Consider the following 18,490-nt stretch of genomic DNA (forward strand, 5'->3'; position numbering starts at 1 on the left):
ATCAATGAACTGTTTCAATTAGACCGTATAGAAATTTATAATTAGATAAAAAATTGTTTGTGCAGAAAACCATGCCATATGATCGGGGGTGTTTGGGATTGCTTTTTAGAGTAAAAAATTCTTTTGAATAAAAGATTTTTTCATTTATAGCTTTTTCCAAAAGATGGTTTTAAAAAGTGTTTGTATTATCTTTTGAAGTGGTAAAGGCTAAAAAACCAAAAGTTACAAAAAGTCATCAATTCATGACTTTTGAAACAACTCATTTTTCTTCTTACCAAAAGGTCATTTTAAAAGGAATCCCAAATACCGTGATTATAAATTTAGATACATGATATGACATGTAAAAGTAAAATATTTAATTAGTAATTTTTTATTTTTTTCTTTGAAAATATATAATTAAGAAAACCATGAAGATTCAAAGGGGTGTAAGTGACGTTACTAAACACCCGAAGGCCATCTTGCAGCTTAGAGATATATTAGAGGTACCCAATTGAAAATTACGAATTTCAAATTAATACTTATGTTGTCTTTTTGCTTTGAATCTGATCCTCCTTCTAGCAAACTCGTTCCACGCGTAGACGATTGAGGAGCGGAAAAGAAGCTGTTTTGACGAAAGATCTCCAGATTTAGGTGCAAATGGTGAGTGTTCAGAACTTCGTATGCAACTGTATCTCAAATCTGCTTATGTTACCCGTATACGTTAAACTCTTGCTCAATTTTGTGCAATCATATGACACCAAAAGAACTTTTTGTTCGATCATCTTTTGCTTCATCATTGACCAATTTGAGATTGAGGGTTTCTCGGAAATTGAAGAATCTGGGTTTAGCATATAGGAAAGATGCTACTATTGGTATTTTCTGGTGATTTAGCGAACAAGAGTAGTAAAAATGGAGTTTTAGGGCTTGTTGATTTGTGGACAAAGTGATACTAATATGATCACAAGTCAAAACAGTCGGAATATATGGATCCTGTGGGCTTCTGTTTGAATCTTTAGTTGCACTATGTAACAGATACTGTCATAGCAAAATGAAAACGGAGGTTTAGGGCTTGTTCTTGATCTTTTGTATGTTTAGAAGACTTGAATGCCCTTCTCATTCCCATCATCAAAAATAGCCTTACAAAGCTTGTCAAGTATTCTTGGATATTTACATGCAGCTCTAGATTTATCTGTCAAATGTATTCATTCCTTTTTTCCATGAATTACTCTCATTCTTGCTTTGGATTTGGGTTGTCAGGGTGTGTATGGAGAAACATCAAGGAGAGAGAAGCCCAGAGGACGTCATCATGGGTTAACTCAGCAGAAAAAGCAAGAGATCAAAGAAGCTTTTGAGCTCTTTGATACTGATGGCTCTGGTATGTTGTTAACCCAAAATCTTATATAATGTAATGCTAAAAGGGAATGAAAACATATGCTAAAACATGCTTAAAAATGCATCCTGAGTGAATATGATTTGACTTGTGTGGTTGTTTTCTCTTTCAAACAATAGGCACCATTGATGCTAAGGAGTTGAATGTTGCAATGAGGTATGATATGACCTTCATATAACATACAACAAAGATCTTATGATAGAGGATTATACATACAAATGATATATTAACTTGATCTCATTTTTCAGGGCTCTGGGTTTTGAAATGACAGAGGAGGTAATATCCAACTCCCGATGATTTCCTTTTTTCCCCCTTTAACTTATTTTCACATATCAATTTCATTCCATGAATTTTACTTATACTGCAATCCTTTTTTATTTATCAGCAAATTAATCAAATGATAGCTGATGTAGACAAAGATGGAAGTGGTGCAATTGATTTTGATGAATTTGTGTATATGATGACTGCTAAAATTGGTGAGAGGGACAGCAAACAGGAGCTCACAAAAGCATTCCAAATCATTGACCAAGATAAAAATGTAACCTTCTAATATTATTGACCCTTTTTTTCATTAGAAATTAATGTTTTTTTTATTTATTTTGGAAAATTATAGGGGAAGATATCGGTTTCAGACATTAAAAATATTGCTAAGGAATTGGGCGAACATTTTACCGATGCAGAGATACACGAGATGGTGGAGGAAGCTGACCGCGATCGTGAGTTTTTCTACTTTTTCTCTCTGAACATGTGAGATAGGACAAAACAAAACAAAACAGAACAGGTTGTACTGTATTTTGCATTTGGACCGACGCTGATGTGAATGAGACAAAAACTTGCAGTTTCTTGTCCCACCCAAGAAGGTAGGACAGGGATTGGGACTGACACTAGCTCTAGGTTTCTTGTCTTTGCAAAAAGACGTGAATGCCCTTCTCATCAAGGAAAATAATCCTTGAAAGCTTGTCTAGTCTTGTCCCATGTAACAAACGAAGCCTTACTTTTTTTTTTTTTTTTTTTTGTATCCGTCAGATGACGGAGAAGTTAGCGTGGATGAGTTTATGAGAATGATGAAGAGAACTTCGTATGGATATTAGGCGAGTTTGAGCATATTAGGCTTGGAGGTGTCGCCTTTCCCTATGTGATCATATCATGTATGATGTATAAAATCTATTATGCTGATGGTTAACAATGTTTTTTTTTTTTTTTTTAAATCTACATTGGTTAGTGTGTTGTTTGGATGAATGATGTTTAACATGTATAAATGAAAATGACAAGACCTTTGGGAAAATGCTTTGAAAAATGTAAGGATAAAATAGATAAGGGGAATTTGTAAAAGAAAATTATCGGATTTCAGTAGTACATATGTGCTTTTTTTACACCATCTCGCAAAATTTTAAAAACTCCACAAAATGGGAAACTAGAAGGAAAGTTTGAAAACAAAAGGCTGTGTTTACACTTAGTATGTTTATTTTTTTTTTATAACTTATATGAGGGTTGATAATCAGCAAGGTGATGATGTTGAAGTGTCTTCGTTTCTCTAGTCTTTATGGTGGTTTAGGATATTTGCTCTTTCCTCTTCCTTTTAGTCATTGATGATAAATGACAGAGATACCTTGCTTAGTTCTTCGTCTTATGTGAATTTATGCTATATAGCGTTTTGTGCCTGATAGATGTCGATTTCATGTTTATCACTGTATCTCTTGGACAATGCATTCCTTTTTATGATGGAATTTTGGGGGTACAATCATGTGACTTCTCTTCCATTACTAACCTTTTTATTATGAATCTTAAGGTCATCTGAATGTTACAAATCTGATAAAATTTTGTTTAAGAAAACTTGTTTGAAAAACAAAATATTTGCACCATTTTTGCCGAATTTGATTTCGATGTTAGAATTTAAGGAAATTTCATGGTTGAATAGAGGTCATGAGAGATGTGCACCTTGATGTATGTTTTTTGTTGATGAAATTGTGTTGGTGGTTGAGTCTAAGACTAAGTTGAATGAGGAGTTGGACACATATAGATGAAAAAGGACTACAGATCAACACTATTAAAACATAGTATCTTTGGTACAAGTACATTGGATATGCGAATGATGGAGTAGAGATAAGTATATAAAAGCAAGTTATTCTTTCAAAGGAAAGCTTCAAGTATTTAGGGTCTATGATCCACAAGGGAGAGGGTTTGGAGGATAAAGACAGGTTTGTTAAAGTGGAGACGACCTCGGGAGTCTTGTATGATATGAAGGTCCCGTTGAAACTAGAGTGAAAACCCATGATGTACGGATCCGAATCAAGGACTAAGAAATGAAGATGGAAATAACAGAAATGAAGATGTTGAGGTGAACTTACAGTAGTAGAACTTTGTTGGATAGGATATTAAATGCGACTATAAAAAATTTGTTGGGAGTGACACGAATCATCAAAAAATTAAAGGAATGAAGAGTGAGGTGGTATGAATATGTTCAAAAGAGGCTTCCATCAACGATGGTAAAAAGGGTATAGTTAATGTCAATTGATGGTTAGATGAGGAGATGTCGTCCTAGAAGAAGGTTGGAGGATACTATAACACAACGAATCTTGCTCTTTTCGAGGCCTTGACTTCAAATAAGAGGTCGTGAAGACTAAATATCAGGGTAGATATGTAGCATAGACCATTGTATGTTTTGTTTTATAATGTGTATGGTTGATTCTTGCTTCCTACTCATATGTGTATATTCTGATTCATTATTGTATATCTTTTACTGTGCACATCTCTAAATATTATTAAAAGAGAACTTGTAATTCTAAATTGAAGAAATCAGAGCCATTGATTGCATTTCAATCCTATATTTTCTACCCTTGAGATATTTGTTGACATCATCTTTGTCAACCATTTTATTTTGTCCACAAATTTTATAAAACATATATTACGTTTTAAATTAGGAAGTCTATTAATGACAATTAAATCTCACCAAAAATAAAATGAATTAAATTAGGAATTTTATTAATGACAATTAAATCTCACCAAAAATAAAATGAATTAAATTAGGAATTTTATTAATGACAATTAAATCTCACCAAAAATAAAATGAATTAAATTAGGAATTTTATTAATGACAATTAAATCTCACCAAAAATAAAATGAAAAAATACCCCGCCTCATCCCTCATTACCAGTACCCCTACCATCTCTCCCTTTTTTCTTTATATAATTTATCTAACCTAAGTTTTGTAGTGGGAAAGAAAATGGGGGAAAGAAGAAATAAAATATATGTGGGCTTCGATCTGTGTAGATCAGTCTTGTGTTCGATCATCATGAAAGAAGGAGGAATGATATAGAAATAAATTTCTTTGGATTCTACTTTAATTTGATCGTAGTTTAGATCGATTTTGGGTACGTTTTAGATTATGTTTCAACTATGAAGTTCCAATCTATAAAACCTTTCGATTTAAGTTTAAATCCATATTGGTTACATGTTCTGAATCTGCTTCGATTTTTGTTCTTATGATCCTTATTGTTGATTTTCATTTTTTAAGTTATAGATATCTAGAGAGCAAAAGGATGGACACATCAGTACCGCTACCTCTCATCCATTGTTTCGATTTGGAAGATATGTCCACTAGGTAGTGAATTTGTATATGTCGATTTTCTTTTTTATTTTTACAGTTTTGTATATGCATTTAGTCAATGATTTTTTTGTGGCTTACCAAGTCATGAATGGAAGATATACTCGAGTCAATATCTATAATGCTTTACCCATTCGATCCCTTCCTGGATTTGGAGATGAAATTTAAACCCTTATACCAGTGAGTGATCCACATATTCTACAACTCAGCAAAACCCAGTGGTGATATGTGTTTTGATTTATTGTAAAAAACATCTTTTAATGATACAAATTGGGCTCTCAGAAATAAGTTATTCACCTATCCTTTTTTAATATTACAAAAAATCATCTTTTAGACTCAATAGCAAAGAAAAGACAAAGTTTTAGTATACCATGTAAATAGATTACATCGATAAATTTTATTGGAAAAGGTTTGGGATTGATTAATTTTGGTTTATTAGCAGGTTTTTTTGGTTAACTTGCGTTGTCTGGGCATGCCGAGAAGCATAGTAAGAACCTTTCACAACCTTATTCTTTCGTTTAACTGGTTTGAATCTTCTTATTGAGTTTACTTTCTCAATGATAAATGGGCACACCATACACTCTTGAAAATAGGGTTGGGAACATTGTGAGTATCAAGGTTTTCTCAGCAATAAGAGAAGATATTAGTATAAAAGTTGCAATATAAATCATTTTTAATTACATAATAATAACTAAACAAAGATATGTGAAAGATTATCTTTATAATTTAAATTGCAATATATAACATAAAAATCGTATGGAATTTTCATTACGTTCCATTCCATGCCTCACAAACATGTTTCTGGAATGAAATTACTTATTCTATTATCTTGATTTTACGATTACCTATCCATTCCATTTCTTTTTTGTTCCATTCTTTGCAACCTCACATATCTCAAAAAAGTAATTCAGTTATCCATCATACAATAGAAAATGTTTTATAAACTCCTATAAGGGAAGAAGAAAGATAAGACTAAATGAGTGTATGGTGTTAATCTAATTATGATGTTCTTTCATCTCTATTTGCATGTTTCTAGCTTGTTTGTAGTATTGTCTATAAAATATTGTTGTTATATTCGAAAGTTCATTTTACCATTTTCATCTTCTTGTGTGTATATTTTAATCTTCCAGGTTTTTTAGAGTATTTGAGGGACCACATCTGCTTGGGAGTGGGGTGAAGTCAAGGGCCCTAAAACTAGAGGGTAGTTGTATTTAGAGCCACTTAAATATTGAAGATTTTTGTTGGCATTAATTTCAATAATCATATGTACCTTAGAAGAGATATCATAAGTATATTTTATTTTTTATAACGTTTTTTTGTATTTTTATTAAATGTTGTACATGTGATGTCTACAAGGTGTTGGTATTTTTTTGTTGGCAAGTTATCACGCTATCTAACACCCCAATAATCTATAATATTTGTATAAGATTGTGACAATTATTATTTTTTATTGCAGCTTCTCTTCATATTGATTATCCAATGTGGTCTGAGTTCTGGAATGTTGCCACTGAGAGGATTCCACATTGTGGGGCGTTGGAATTTATTACAGAATGAGGCATTGATTTATATGCCTTATTGGGTATTGATGAAAATGTTTAATTCTTGCTCATGTAGATCGATAAGTATTTTACAATATGCTCTTTTAACCTTATATTATGACATTTTCTGGAAAAAAAAATTGTTTTTAGTATTGAACTTTGAAAAGAAAAAAAAGTTCATATATAGCATCGTACTCTTAAAAAATGACTTTTTTGGATTATTTTTAGTTGATATGGAAAGTTACATTTTTTGTATATTGAAGATCATTTAAAGGATTGTTTTCTGAAAAAAAAAATATTCATTAATAGCATTAAACTTTGCAAAAAATTTCATTAATAGCATCGTAGTTCCAAAAAAGGATTTTTTTCGTATTCTTTTTGGCTAATCTAGAAAAGTTTTACTTTTTTATGTACATTAGAGCTCATTAATAGGATTTTTTTTAAAAACATTTTGTTAATGGAAAATACATTTTCATTTTCTTTCGTATATAGACCATTTATGTAAAAAAAAATAATTCAAATATGAACCATTTAAGTACTTTTGTTCACAAGTGAACCATTTATGTAATATATAAATTTAAATGTTAATTAGTAGGTCATTAATATGACAATTTTCTAAGAAAAATTTGATTTTAGTATTGAAATTTGCAAAAAAAAAAAAAAAAAGTTCATTAACGGCATTGTACTTTAAAAAAATATTATTTTGGATTATTTTTAGATGATATTGAAACATTTCAAATTTTCCTACATTGAAGCTCATTTGTAGGACAGTGTTCTGGAAGCGAATTTCATTAATAGCGTTGAACTTTGCAAAAAAAATTCATTAATAGCATCGTACTTTTAAAAAATAACTTTTTTGGAATTCTTTAACTGCAGGTAGATTCCTTGAATGCCTACCTTGATGAACATATGTGGAGAAATCTTTTTGGAAAAAGATAAAATCCTGATATGACAACCCGAACAAGAAAAAGAAAAACTCAGTTTTGACTAACCCAATTTATTCAAAATCTTTATTCATTTTAGTAGCTTACACACCATTTAGATGCTCTCAAAATAACATATGAAATAACTTATGTAATAATGCTAAAATGTTATTTGACATGTTTTGTACTTTCTAATGATCATTACCAGGAAACCTTTGAAGGATTTTTTTACCAGAAAGAATGTGATCAATATACAAAACAATGTTGCATATTCAGAACCTAATGTTCTTAATTTACTGTAATAAGGTCTTCCTGTAATAGTTGATTGGTCCTACCCAACTATCCCATGCAAGGTAGTGGATTTATGTTGTTCTAAATGTGTTAAAATGCTTCACTTAGGTGTTACTCAGCACATGGTCTGCGGACTATCCATATTGATTTCATGATTGAGAAGAACACATCACATCGACCAAGATCATACCGTCAACCATATTAGTGACCCACACTGAGATTAGAAATGTAATTTGAGTAATCATCCAAAACAGGCAATGAACTTTGAACTGTAGTAAATCTAAAATCAATTCCTAAATTGTACATCAAACTTCTAACGTTAAACCTTGAACATTTTCAATTAATGTTATCGGGTTGTTATGCATTTGATTATTTAGGTATATCGTAAATTGTTTAGCTTCCTCTATTGAATTATGGCGTGAATGTAAAGTTTTATGTTTAACCGTAAACATGAGGCTTTAGTTTGGTTGTCTAACTAATGATTTGGATGAGACAAAAGCATTTGATGAGTGGATTCTTAAAATTAGTGAAGGTAATATTGGTGGCCCTAATGATGATGAAGCTGAAGTTGAATTTCCAGAAGACGTTGTTGTTCGCTCTACAGGTGACCATATTCATTCAATTGCATCCACCATTTATCCATCATTTGAAAACCATCTTAATGATCCATCATATTTTCAAGATAAAGCTATTTTGGTACCTACAAATGAAGAATTCGATGCTACCAATGACTACATTTTAGGATTGATGAAATATGATGGGAAAACATATATGAGTTCAAATTCTTTATGTGAGATAGAGTTACCAGATTTTTTTTGAGGAATCAATCTACTCTTCAGTTGTGTTGAATGGTTTTAAGGCATCTAGAATTTCCAACCATAAACTTACACTAAAAATAGGTGTTCCAGTCATGTTACTTCGTAATATTGAGCAAACCAAAGGACTATGCAATGGTACTAGATTGCATATTGTTAGGATTGGAAGACACGTCATTGAAGCCTGAATCATATACGCTAGATTCTTCAATGAGACTACTTATATACCTTGCAGGAAGTTAACTCCGTCTAATAAAAGAATCTCATTCCGTTTTTAGTGGAGGCAATTCCCCATAGTTGTTTATTTTGTTATGGCCATTAACAAAAGTCAATGACAATAATTATCAAATGTTGGATTATACTTGCGTATGCCCGTCTTCACTCATTGTCAGTTATATGTTTTTTGTTTCTTGCGTCACAAGTGAAAAATGATTGAAGTTATTCATATATGACGAGGAAGGTCATCCAACTAATAAAACTAAAAGTTATGTCTACAAAGAGATCCTTCAATGATTATAGATATTTAGGTGTTTCATTGTTTTTTTTTTCAGACATTTCAATGTTACCAATAATGTTAAGTCTGTTTCTGTTACTTTGTTTATGTTGTAGTGCCAATTTTTTATACCTTTATATGTACATTTTTATATGTTCCCCGCGTTTTACGCGGATCATAATCTAGTTAACTAACTATTTAATTATTTATATGTTTGTCTCGTTTGGGGTTTCTCAAATTCTTATGCTTATAATGGGTTTTACTCATGTATATGTTGTGACATCCCCAAATTCACGGCCAGAAAAGACCGGTTTAATTTATGCTTTTGAAATAATTTCAGAGTAATCATTTGATTAAAAGTGTTGCGGAATTTGTTCCCCGAAAAACATAATAAATATGTTATCAAATCATTTCCGAAGAAATGTATTTTATTCACTTAAACCATTGGGATGTCATTGTCAATACAAAAACATAAGCATAAACAAAACTTACATTCATTTACACTAGTGATCTACTTCTCTTTTAATCTCTCAGTGTAAAGCAACTTCGTATCGATACATGTGATACAAATAAACTGAGTAGGTCAGGCTTGGGAGCCTGGTGAGCATATAGGGTTTTCAACCCACAATAAATAATAAACTTATTAAGTTCTCAGTAAATAATAAATTTATTAATTTCATCAACCAAAAATAACCCTAATAATTACTCATTCCCATTATCCTCACTTTACGTCCCTAAAACAACTATCACAAGGGACCTAGCCTAAGGATTATCACTAGGGGTGACAACATTGCTTTGGGGGTTCCTCAGCAAGTTATGTCAAATAAAACAAACATCGGGGTGACAACATTGCTTTCCCTCAGCAAGTTATGTCAAACAAGACATCCTAACATAAAACAACCTATAAAGTGACAACATTGCTTCCCTCTTCAATTTATGTCAAATAAGACATGATGTCACATCGTCGCCATGGGCTAAGTCCATAGCTCTTATTTTTCGACAGTATTTCCCACGGGAGTTCCCCCCCGCAATACATGTCAATAGGTTTTCCATATGCTAAGTCCATAGCTCTTATTCATCGACGGTATGTCCCACGGGTTTTCCCCCCGCAATACATGTCAATGGGTTTTCCATACAGCTGATGAACATACTAAGGGGTTTCCCCAGCCATACATACAGTAAAGGCAATCATGAGGGGAATAGAGTACAGCGAATGAACACTCTAGTCCATTAACACCTACAGGTTGCGAGCCTGCTAGTGTTCCACAGACCGTCTAGAACAGTCCATGGTTGTCATCCCTACTCTGCTGAATGACGGGGGTCAACGTTGGGTAAGGGCTTTTCTCATATTGCACCACTCACGCCAACGTTTGGGTAAAAGATTTTCCCATATTTCACCACTCACTTTCAACTCATGATCTATATCACTGATCATCTCATCTATCCAACTCACTTTTCATCACACACCCACTATTTAACTCATGATCTATATCACTAACTCATGAAGCTCGTCCGATCACTTCATAAAAGAACAAAGACTCCAAAGCTCTTCCAAATAAAAGTATAGGGAAAATACTGATAAAGTACTCCTGTACGCTCCCGTACCCCGACACGTAATAGTGTCAAAAAGAAGAACTAACGGATGAACACATAGTTCAAAAACACCTAAGGAACATATAGTTCAAGAACACTTTATGAACATATAGTTCAAACATACGTACCGATTACAAGTCTACTAACGTTCCACTGGACTATCTAAAATAGTCTGTGGCCGTTGTCTATACTCTGCTAGATGACTAGATCATCTTAAACATCGATACCTCTCATCACTTTTATTTCATCACACATCATCTAATTTATCTACTCATGTTTTACCCAACATATTTGTAGATAAAAATATATATACAGTTTAAAACTTGTATAAAACATCAATTCAACAGTCACCTCAAATAAACAATTAATATATTTACACATAGCATGTATTTTAAGGTAAATACTTCATATCTATGTGTAAGGTGAAAGTGACTATACACTCACCTGATTTAATGAACATCGGGCAGCAATTCGTTTCCTAAAACGATCGTTTCTAATAAAACCGAGAGTTTTATTGAGAAACCGGGCTCTGCAAGGGTCGGGCTTCGAAACCGAAAAGATAAATTTTCCGGGCTTCTCGGGCTCTTCGTGGCGTATTCCGGGGGTTATAATCGATACCGGGGCTTTGGGGAATGTTAAGATGAAGAAAATATGAAGAAAGGGGCTAAAAGTGGCAATTTCCCCATTATAGCCGAGAAGGCTCGCATGACCCTTCTAGGGGGTCCGAAGGTCGGTTCAGGAGGGGAGTCATCAGGCGAGGGTAGGTGTCATCAGGAGCGAAGGCCACGCGGCAGCAGCTGGGCGAGGGTGCGCATGTGCTCGCACATGGTCTGCGCGTGCAAAGCCTCGATGTCGCCTCCTGATTGGACTGCGGCCTAGGGTCCGAAGTAGGGGGTTCATGGCACTCTCGCGAAGGCTCGGACACGTGAAAGAGGACACACATCGGACAGGCATTGGACCGCTTCGGATGACTCAGCAGCTCGGATGACTCAGCCATTTTTTGGACACGTGGCATGCTCTAAGCGAAGGTGACGTGGCAAAAACGTGACTATGCGAATTTTCTCGATTTTTGTGCAAAAACTTCTAAAATCAATAACTTTCGCATACGAGCTCCGTTTTTGACGTTCTTTATATGCACACGTAGGTAAAATTACGCTCTACAACTTCCGTTTAGATTTCGTCGGCTAATTTTGACTTTAATTTTTAAATTATTATTTTTAACAGATCGGGACAAGAAATCTGTTAAAAATTCATAACTTCTTCATCCGACGTCCGTTTTCGTCAGACTTTTTACTGTTGTACTACTAATGACGAGACCTTCGATTCTCGTTTAGGTCGTGTCGGCTAAAAATCACTCGATCTAAAATTCGAGTTTTTAGCTGTCTACTGCTAAGCTGAAACTTCGAAAAATCATAACTTCCCCATACGAAGTCAGATTTGGGTGTTCTTTTTATACATACTCTCGGTTTAACGAACACTACGAGTTTCGTTTAGATCACTGAGGCTAAAAAGTAGTTTATCAAAAATTCACTTTTTACGACATTCGGCACCGTGCCGGTTTATCGTGAAACTTCAACAGGTCATAACTTCTTCGTTATAACTCGGATTTCGGCATTCTTAATAGATATCAGCTTTATCTAAAATTTAATTTTTGACGCTCATTTTGATTCTTAATTAATTAAACCCTAATAATTAAGCATAAAACACATAATTCACATAATATTCACATAATTCCTTTTTATTTCTTCTAAATGAGTTAGAAAGGTTAACCTAGACCATTATGTCAATATTAATGCCTAGCTTAGAAACACGGGCGTTACATTACATATGTCTTACTCTCACTTTGACTTACTATCCCTTTATTTCATTCATTTACAATCCCCTTTTGTCACACCCCAAAAGTCATCTTGTCATAAGTAGATTTACCCTAGAAATGTTTGTCAACATCTAACCCTACTAAACAAAACTCAATATTTTACGATGCTACAAGGTGTTTTTCAATCATTAGGGGATCTTTTAGGGGTCCAATAAGCAAAGTGCTACATATATAAAATATTTATATTAATAAGCAAATGACTATTTTTTACCAAATAAATACAACAATCGTTATATATTTTTAATTTATATAATACTTTATCAAAATCTTTTCAAAAGCAAAAATTAAATCTTAATAAAAAACAGTTCAACAATTTCAAAATATAACTTAATCCAATAAATATTAATAACACTATTAATAATAATTATGGTGGCAGTAATTCTTCTGCACATTAAATTGTCAAAAACACATTTAAGGCCCCGTTTGATACGCATATTTTCAGGTCCAAACAGATCTTTCTGGCTGAATGAACCGGAAAGACTGTTTGATTTGCACAAAAAAATGATCTTTTCCGGTAAGATATATCTTTCCCAGAAAGCTCCAAAATCACATCTTTCTGGCTGAATTGGCTGGAAAGACAATTATGCACCAAACTCGACATCTTTCTTTCTTTCTTGGATTATTAATTTTTTTTAAATAACTTTTTTAAAATTTATTTTTTATTAAATTATTACTTTTTTTTTTCATCATTCAGCATAGTCAATCAGATGTACAATCAAACAGCATAGTTTTTTTCCCAATTAGAAAACTTTTCCAGACAACACTTTACCAGACAGCACTTTCCCAGACAGAAACTATCAAAAGGGACCTTACTTTATACAATAACTGGTTCATTAACCCCATGGAATCCAATAAATATACATACCTTCTCAATCATGAGAAGGAAATTAGAAAGGAGGGGCAACCTTGTAAAAGCTTAAAAAACATGAAAACTAAAGAAAAATGGATACACGAAATAAGGAAATAAAATATGTTACCGTTGTCCACATAAACCGCCTTGGGCAGAACCTACATATACCAACAGTCACCACATCAATCTGCAGTGCACTCCCTTCCTTCTTCTCCAACAGCAACATCAAGCTACCCCAAGAAACGTTTCCTCGACCCATGAAAATTAGGGTTTCCATCTTTCAAAGGCAAAGGTTCCTTCTAAATTTTTTCCTACTTGAAAATTAGGGTTTTCGTGCTTCTTGATTATGAGTTTCTTGTCTTTTATTCTGTTCTTCATTTAGAACAGAGATAATTTTAGAATCGTTTGGTTTTATCAAATTGCAATTATTTTTCGCTAGTCGACTGATCACGTTCTTATCCTTTTTAAGTTTTCCTGGTGAACTATTTAGAACTTAGAATATGCAGAACGAATCATTGTGATCTTTTGTTTTTATTCATTTAAACTTCTTTTTAAGTTCTTTTCCTGTCCAAATGAAGTTCTTATGGTTTTTCTGAGTTATTCTCTGTTAGGTTATTAAATTTTGGGTTTAATAAATTTTCTACTTTGTTGAATTTCAGGGTTCTTTCTCTTCTACTATATTTTTTGAGTCATGCAATATCATTTATGGTGCACTTTTATTTCAACTATCATAAATATCTTTCATAGGGTTTAATAAATTTTCTTATATTTGTTGAGATATCTCTTATACCCCATATTTTTCATGCTTTTATACATTGCCTTCTTATTTGGAGATAGAAGTTCAGTTTTCTTATCCATCCACTAAATTACTTTCTTTGAACTTATTTCTTTCTTTAAAATTAGCAACTGTAAACTCTTTGAACCTCTTATACGTTCTTGTTTTCTTCCTTTCAGGTACAAAAATTAACATAGATTCTTGCAATTTTACTTGTAATAAGCGCTTTTACCTTTGAAAAATTAACCCAAATATAGTTTTCATTTTTTTTAATAAAAGCATATACTTTGAAAAATCTACCAATTATAGCATTGTACTTCAGTTTTCTTATTATAAACATGTATCCTTTTGGTTGAAATTATACCAATTATAGCATTACACTTTGCAGTATCTTTTCTGTTACAACTTTTTAGTTTTCAATTTTGTTTATCTAATACATTTTACTTTGGAAATTCTACCAATTATGGCATTGTAGTTTCAGTTTTCTTTTTTAAAGCACTTTTCGATTTCTTATAAACACATTTCCCTTTGAAAAATCAACACAATAATAGCATTGCACTTCTCATTGTCTTTGTGTTACAAAATTGCAACTTTCAACTTTCTTATCCAAGCAATTTATTTGGAAAAATCAACCAGTTATAGCATTGTACTTTCAGTTTTCTTTTCGTAAGCATATATCCTTTTTGAAAAATAAACCCACTTATAGCATTGGACTTTGTGGTATCTTTCTTTTACAACTTTGTGTTCACTTTTCTTTTTATAAGCACAAATTTCCTTTTGAAAAATCAACCCACTTATAGCATTGCACTTTTCAGTTTTCATTTTGTTACGATATTGTAGATTTTTTAATTTTTTTCTTATCAAGACATTTTACGGTGAAAAAACTACAAATTTTAACATTGTATCTTCAGTTTTCTGATTTTAAGCATAATTCCCTCTAAAGGGCGTTATCAAGAGCACTAAGAAGCTTTGTGCAGTATGTTCCTTTTGATGGATTTTTGGGCATTATCAACCTTTTTGTCTTTGAATCTTAAGATCATATTAGCTTTTTTTCTATAGTTGCTATGGCCTATGGTGACTAAATGCATGTATATATTAGTTGTCATCAGCTCTTTATTCAGACACTTGATTCATAGTAGTGTAAGATTATTATTATTAACCTTTTGATTTTGAATCTTAAGATTATCTCATTATTTTTCTACAGTTTCTATAAATGCATGTATGCATATAAATATTCAGTTCTTGTCATGCTTGGGATCTTTTAGTTAATGACTTTTCCCATCATTAACCTTTTCATTATGACATCTAATTTATTTCTACATTTGCTGTAGTGGAGGAAAATGCACATATGTCTACTGAAAGTCAGTTCTTGGTGGTAATATGCAGCTGTTATGAACTGTCAGAGGTATAACAGCAGTTTGTCCATTCTTATTTCATGTACATCCTTTCTATTTTATATCTTTTACATTTTTTTGTTCGTAAAGTTAATCTTTTTTAAATGGCTTATCTAAAATTAATCTTTTTTTTTTGAAGAGTTTTGATTTTTGAATGGCAGAGATTCCTTATATAATTCTTTCCTACTTAGAAATGAAATTTAGGGTCTTTGAGTTTCTTGGTTATGAGTTGCTTGTTTTTCATCATGTTCTTCATTTTGTACAGAGATAATCTTAGAATCTTTTGGTTTTATTTAATCGTAACTGGTTTTGATAATCGATTGTTGTTCTTATTAAGTTTCTTGGCCAATCATTTATTTATAACAAAGAAGATACACATAATGAATTTTGAAAAATCAACCCAATTATAGCATTGGACTTTATAGTATCTTTCTTTTACAACTCTGTAACTTTCAAAAGATTAAAAAGAAAGAATCTTAATTAATAATATCATCTGATCTTGTTTTTTCTACACTTGCTATAATAGAGGAAGATATGCATTTTTACTGAAATTCAATGTTTTTTTTTTTTTAGCTAATACGTTTATATGAAAAATTAATCTTCTTTAAATTGGCTTATCTATCCCATATTAATACAACTTTTCTTCATATTTTGGTGTGGCTCTCAAGTAAACCCCTGATTTCTTTCTTGTAGACTAATTAAATAAGAAATTGCTATGGTGCAACTTATTTTATTTTTTTGCATGAATGGTTTCATTTATTTTCTTCTGGGGTTACAATAAACAATACTGGTGTCACATATATAAGCATAAGGGGTTATTTCTTTTTAACTTAATGAGCTTAATGTGTACTTAAGCACTTAATCTGGACAACTTTATATGACTGTTTGTTTTTTAGCTTAATCTGGAACAGGAAATCCAAGAAACCTGACTTAATGTATTAAGACACCAACACTTTACACATTTGTCTTTTCTTTCTTTCAGTTTCTCCTACTGTTAAAATGTTAAATATGTATTTGCTTTTTGGAAATTGAGGGTGAAATGGTCATTTAGTGTCACTCAGACAGTTTATTGCCCATTCAGCCACTTTACCTTTTGGTAATAAATCTTAAGATCATCTCTGCTTGTTTCTAAATGTTAAATATGTATGATGTATCTTTCTTTACTCATATTAGTTACACACTCGATTCATTCTTTTTCTACAGTTTCTCTATGATGGCAACAAATGCAGTTTAATGATCCCATCCTTTTATTGCAGTGTAATCATTTAATTATTGCAGTGTAATCATTATGATTATGTTCTTGAAATTCAAGATTATTAAAGTTTTGATTTTGAATCGTAAGATCATCTCATCTTTTTTCTATTATACATTCTGTGTCGACTATGCTTATACATTTTCACAAAATCAGCAACTTTCAACTCTCTGAACCTCTTAATTATATGTTCTTGTTTTCTTCCTTTCAGGTACAAAAAGAACATAGATTATGGCCTTGTACTTTCAGATTACTTATTTTAAGTGCTTTTACCTTCAAAAAATTAACCTAAATATTGCTTTAAGTTTTTATTTATGAAAGCACTTAATTTGCCAAATCTACCAATTATATCTCTTAAAAAGTTTCAGTTTTTTTTTTCTGTTACAACATTGTGTCTCTCAAAACTTTTTCATATCAAGGCATTTTACTATGAAAAAAATACATTCATTTGTTTCTTTTATTGCTTTGTAACTTTCATGTTTTTTTTTGTGAAGGCATTTTACTTTGAAAAATCTACCAATTATAGCAATGCACTTTTCAATTTTCTTACTATAAGCACATTTTCCTTTTGAGAATTAGCAACATTGTCACTTTCATGTTTTTTCTTCTCAAAGCATTTTACTTATGAAAAATCTTCCAGTTATAGCAATGTAATTTTAGTTTCCTTGTTTTAAACATATTTTCTCTTTTTATTTTACAACATTGTTATTTTCAAAAAAAATTCGTCAAGGCTTTTTTTGAAAAACCTACCAATTGTAGCAGTTTACTTTAAGTTTTTCTTATTTTAAGCACATTTCCTATTGAAAAATGAACCCAATTATTGCATTTTTTTTTCTTATCAAGGCTTTGCACTTTGATAAATCCACCAATTATAGCATTACACGTTTTAGCTTTCTTTCTGTTACAATCTTGTAACTTTCAAACTTTTTTTCTTATCGAGGTATTTTACATTGAAAAATCCATCATTTTTTTATTGGGGCATTTTATCTTGAAAAATCTATCAATTATAGCATTGTACTTTCAGTTTTCTTATAAAAAACAATTTCCTTTCAAAAATGTCTATCATAGGGTTCGATGATTTCTTTTTCCTAATTACTAAACGTTTGATATGTACTTTAAGATCATCTCATCTGCTTTTTTTTTTTTTTTTTTTTTTTATACAGGTGTGATGGTAAATGCAAGTTTGTTTACTCAGATTAGCTCTTATCATCTATATATTTATTTAATACATTTTACTATATATCCTCCTACCTTTTGTTTATACCCATCTTCCCATTCATATAAAATAATGACATATGGAATCCAATAATTCTCTCTAAAATTTAGACATTTGTGTTGAGTAGGAAGATGGATAGGAGGATATATGGTTACTCAGGTTTCTTATATGGTTTTTTTTCCTACTTTGAAATTTAAGGTTTTTGATTAAGTTTTCTTGTTTTTCATCTTGTCCTTCATTTGAAACTGAGATAATCTTTGAATCCTTTGGTTTTATTCTTTGAAATTTAGGGTTTTATGCAAATTTCAACTGTTTCTCCTTTTCCTCTTTTGAGATTTAGCATTGCATATTTCAGTTTTATTTCTGTTACAACAATTTACATGGTTTTTCTTATTAAGGCATTTATACTTTCAAAATACTTGCAGTTTTCTGGATTCTACTTTCATTTTGTTAATTATACACACATTTTCATTTAAAATACATCGAGAAATCTGCTAGTTA

General features: G+C 31.7%; 1 protein-coding gene and 1 long non-coding RNA gene across 2 annotated transcripts; both read left to right on the plus strand.

The window, feature by feature from the left end:
- The first annotated feature begins 528 nt into the window (after positions 1–528).
- Positions 529–2,742, plus strand: LOC145111710 (caltractin-like). The gene is made up of 7 exons (XM_079047967.1): positions 529–639; positions 1,237–1,354; positions 1,489–1,525; positions 1,618–1,645; positions 1,755–1,907; positions 1,983–2,085; positions 2,396–2,742. The coding sequence occupies exons 1-7, from the start codon at positions 637–639 to the stop codon at positions 2,458–2,460; spliced, it is 507 nt and encodes a 168-aa protein (XP_078904093.1). The 5' UTR covers positions 529–636; the 3' UTR covers positions 2,461–2,742.
- A 10,706-nt stretch (positions 2,743–13,448) lies between these two features.
- On the plus strand, positions 13,449–18,215 carry LOC145111715 (uncharacterized). Its single transcript, XR_013710346.1, has 4 exons — positions 13,449–13,644; positions 15,459–15,532; positions 16,725–16,778; positions 17,937–18,215. It is a non-coding gene; the product is annotated as an uncharacterized LOC145111715 (long non-coding RNA).
- The last annotated feature ends 275 nt before the right edge of the window (positions 18,216–18,490 follow it).

Source organism: Lactuca virosa, chromosome 5 (assembly GCF_052849685.1).
Source record: "Lactuca virosa cultivar CGN04683 chromosome 5, Lactuca_virosa_CGN04683_v6, whole genome shotgun sequence".
NCBI classification, from domain to species: Eukaryota; Viridiplantae; Streptophyta; class Magnoliopsida; order Asterales; family Asteraceae; genus Lactuca; species Lactuca virosa.

Excerpts from the sequence above, each read along its gene's own strand:
- LOC145111710 (XM_079047967.1), top strand. Across the intron at positions 1,526-1,617 it reads GAGTTGAATGTTGCAATGAG|GGCTCTGGGTTTTGAAATGA; the intron begins GTATGATATGAC and ends CTCATTTTTCAG. Across the intron at positions 1,908-1,982 it reads TCATTGACCAAGATAAAAAT|GGGAAGATATCGGTTTCAGA; the intron begins GTAACCTTCTAA and ends GGAAAATTATAG.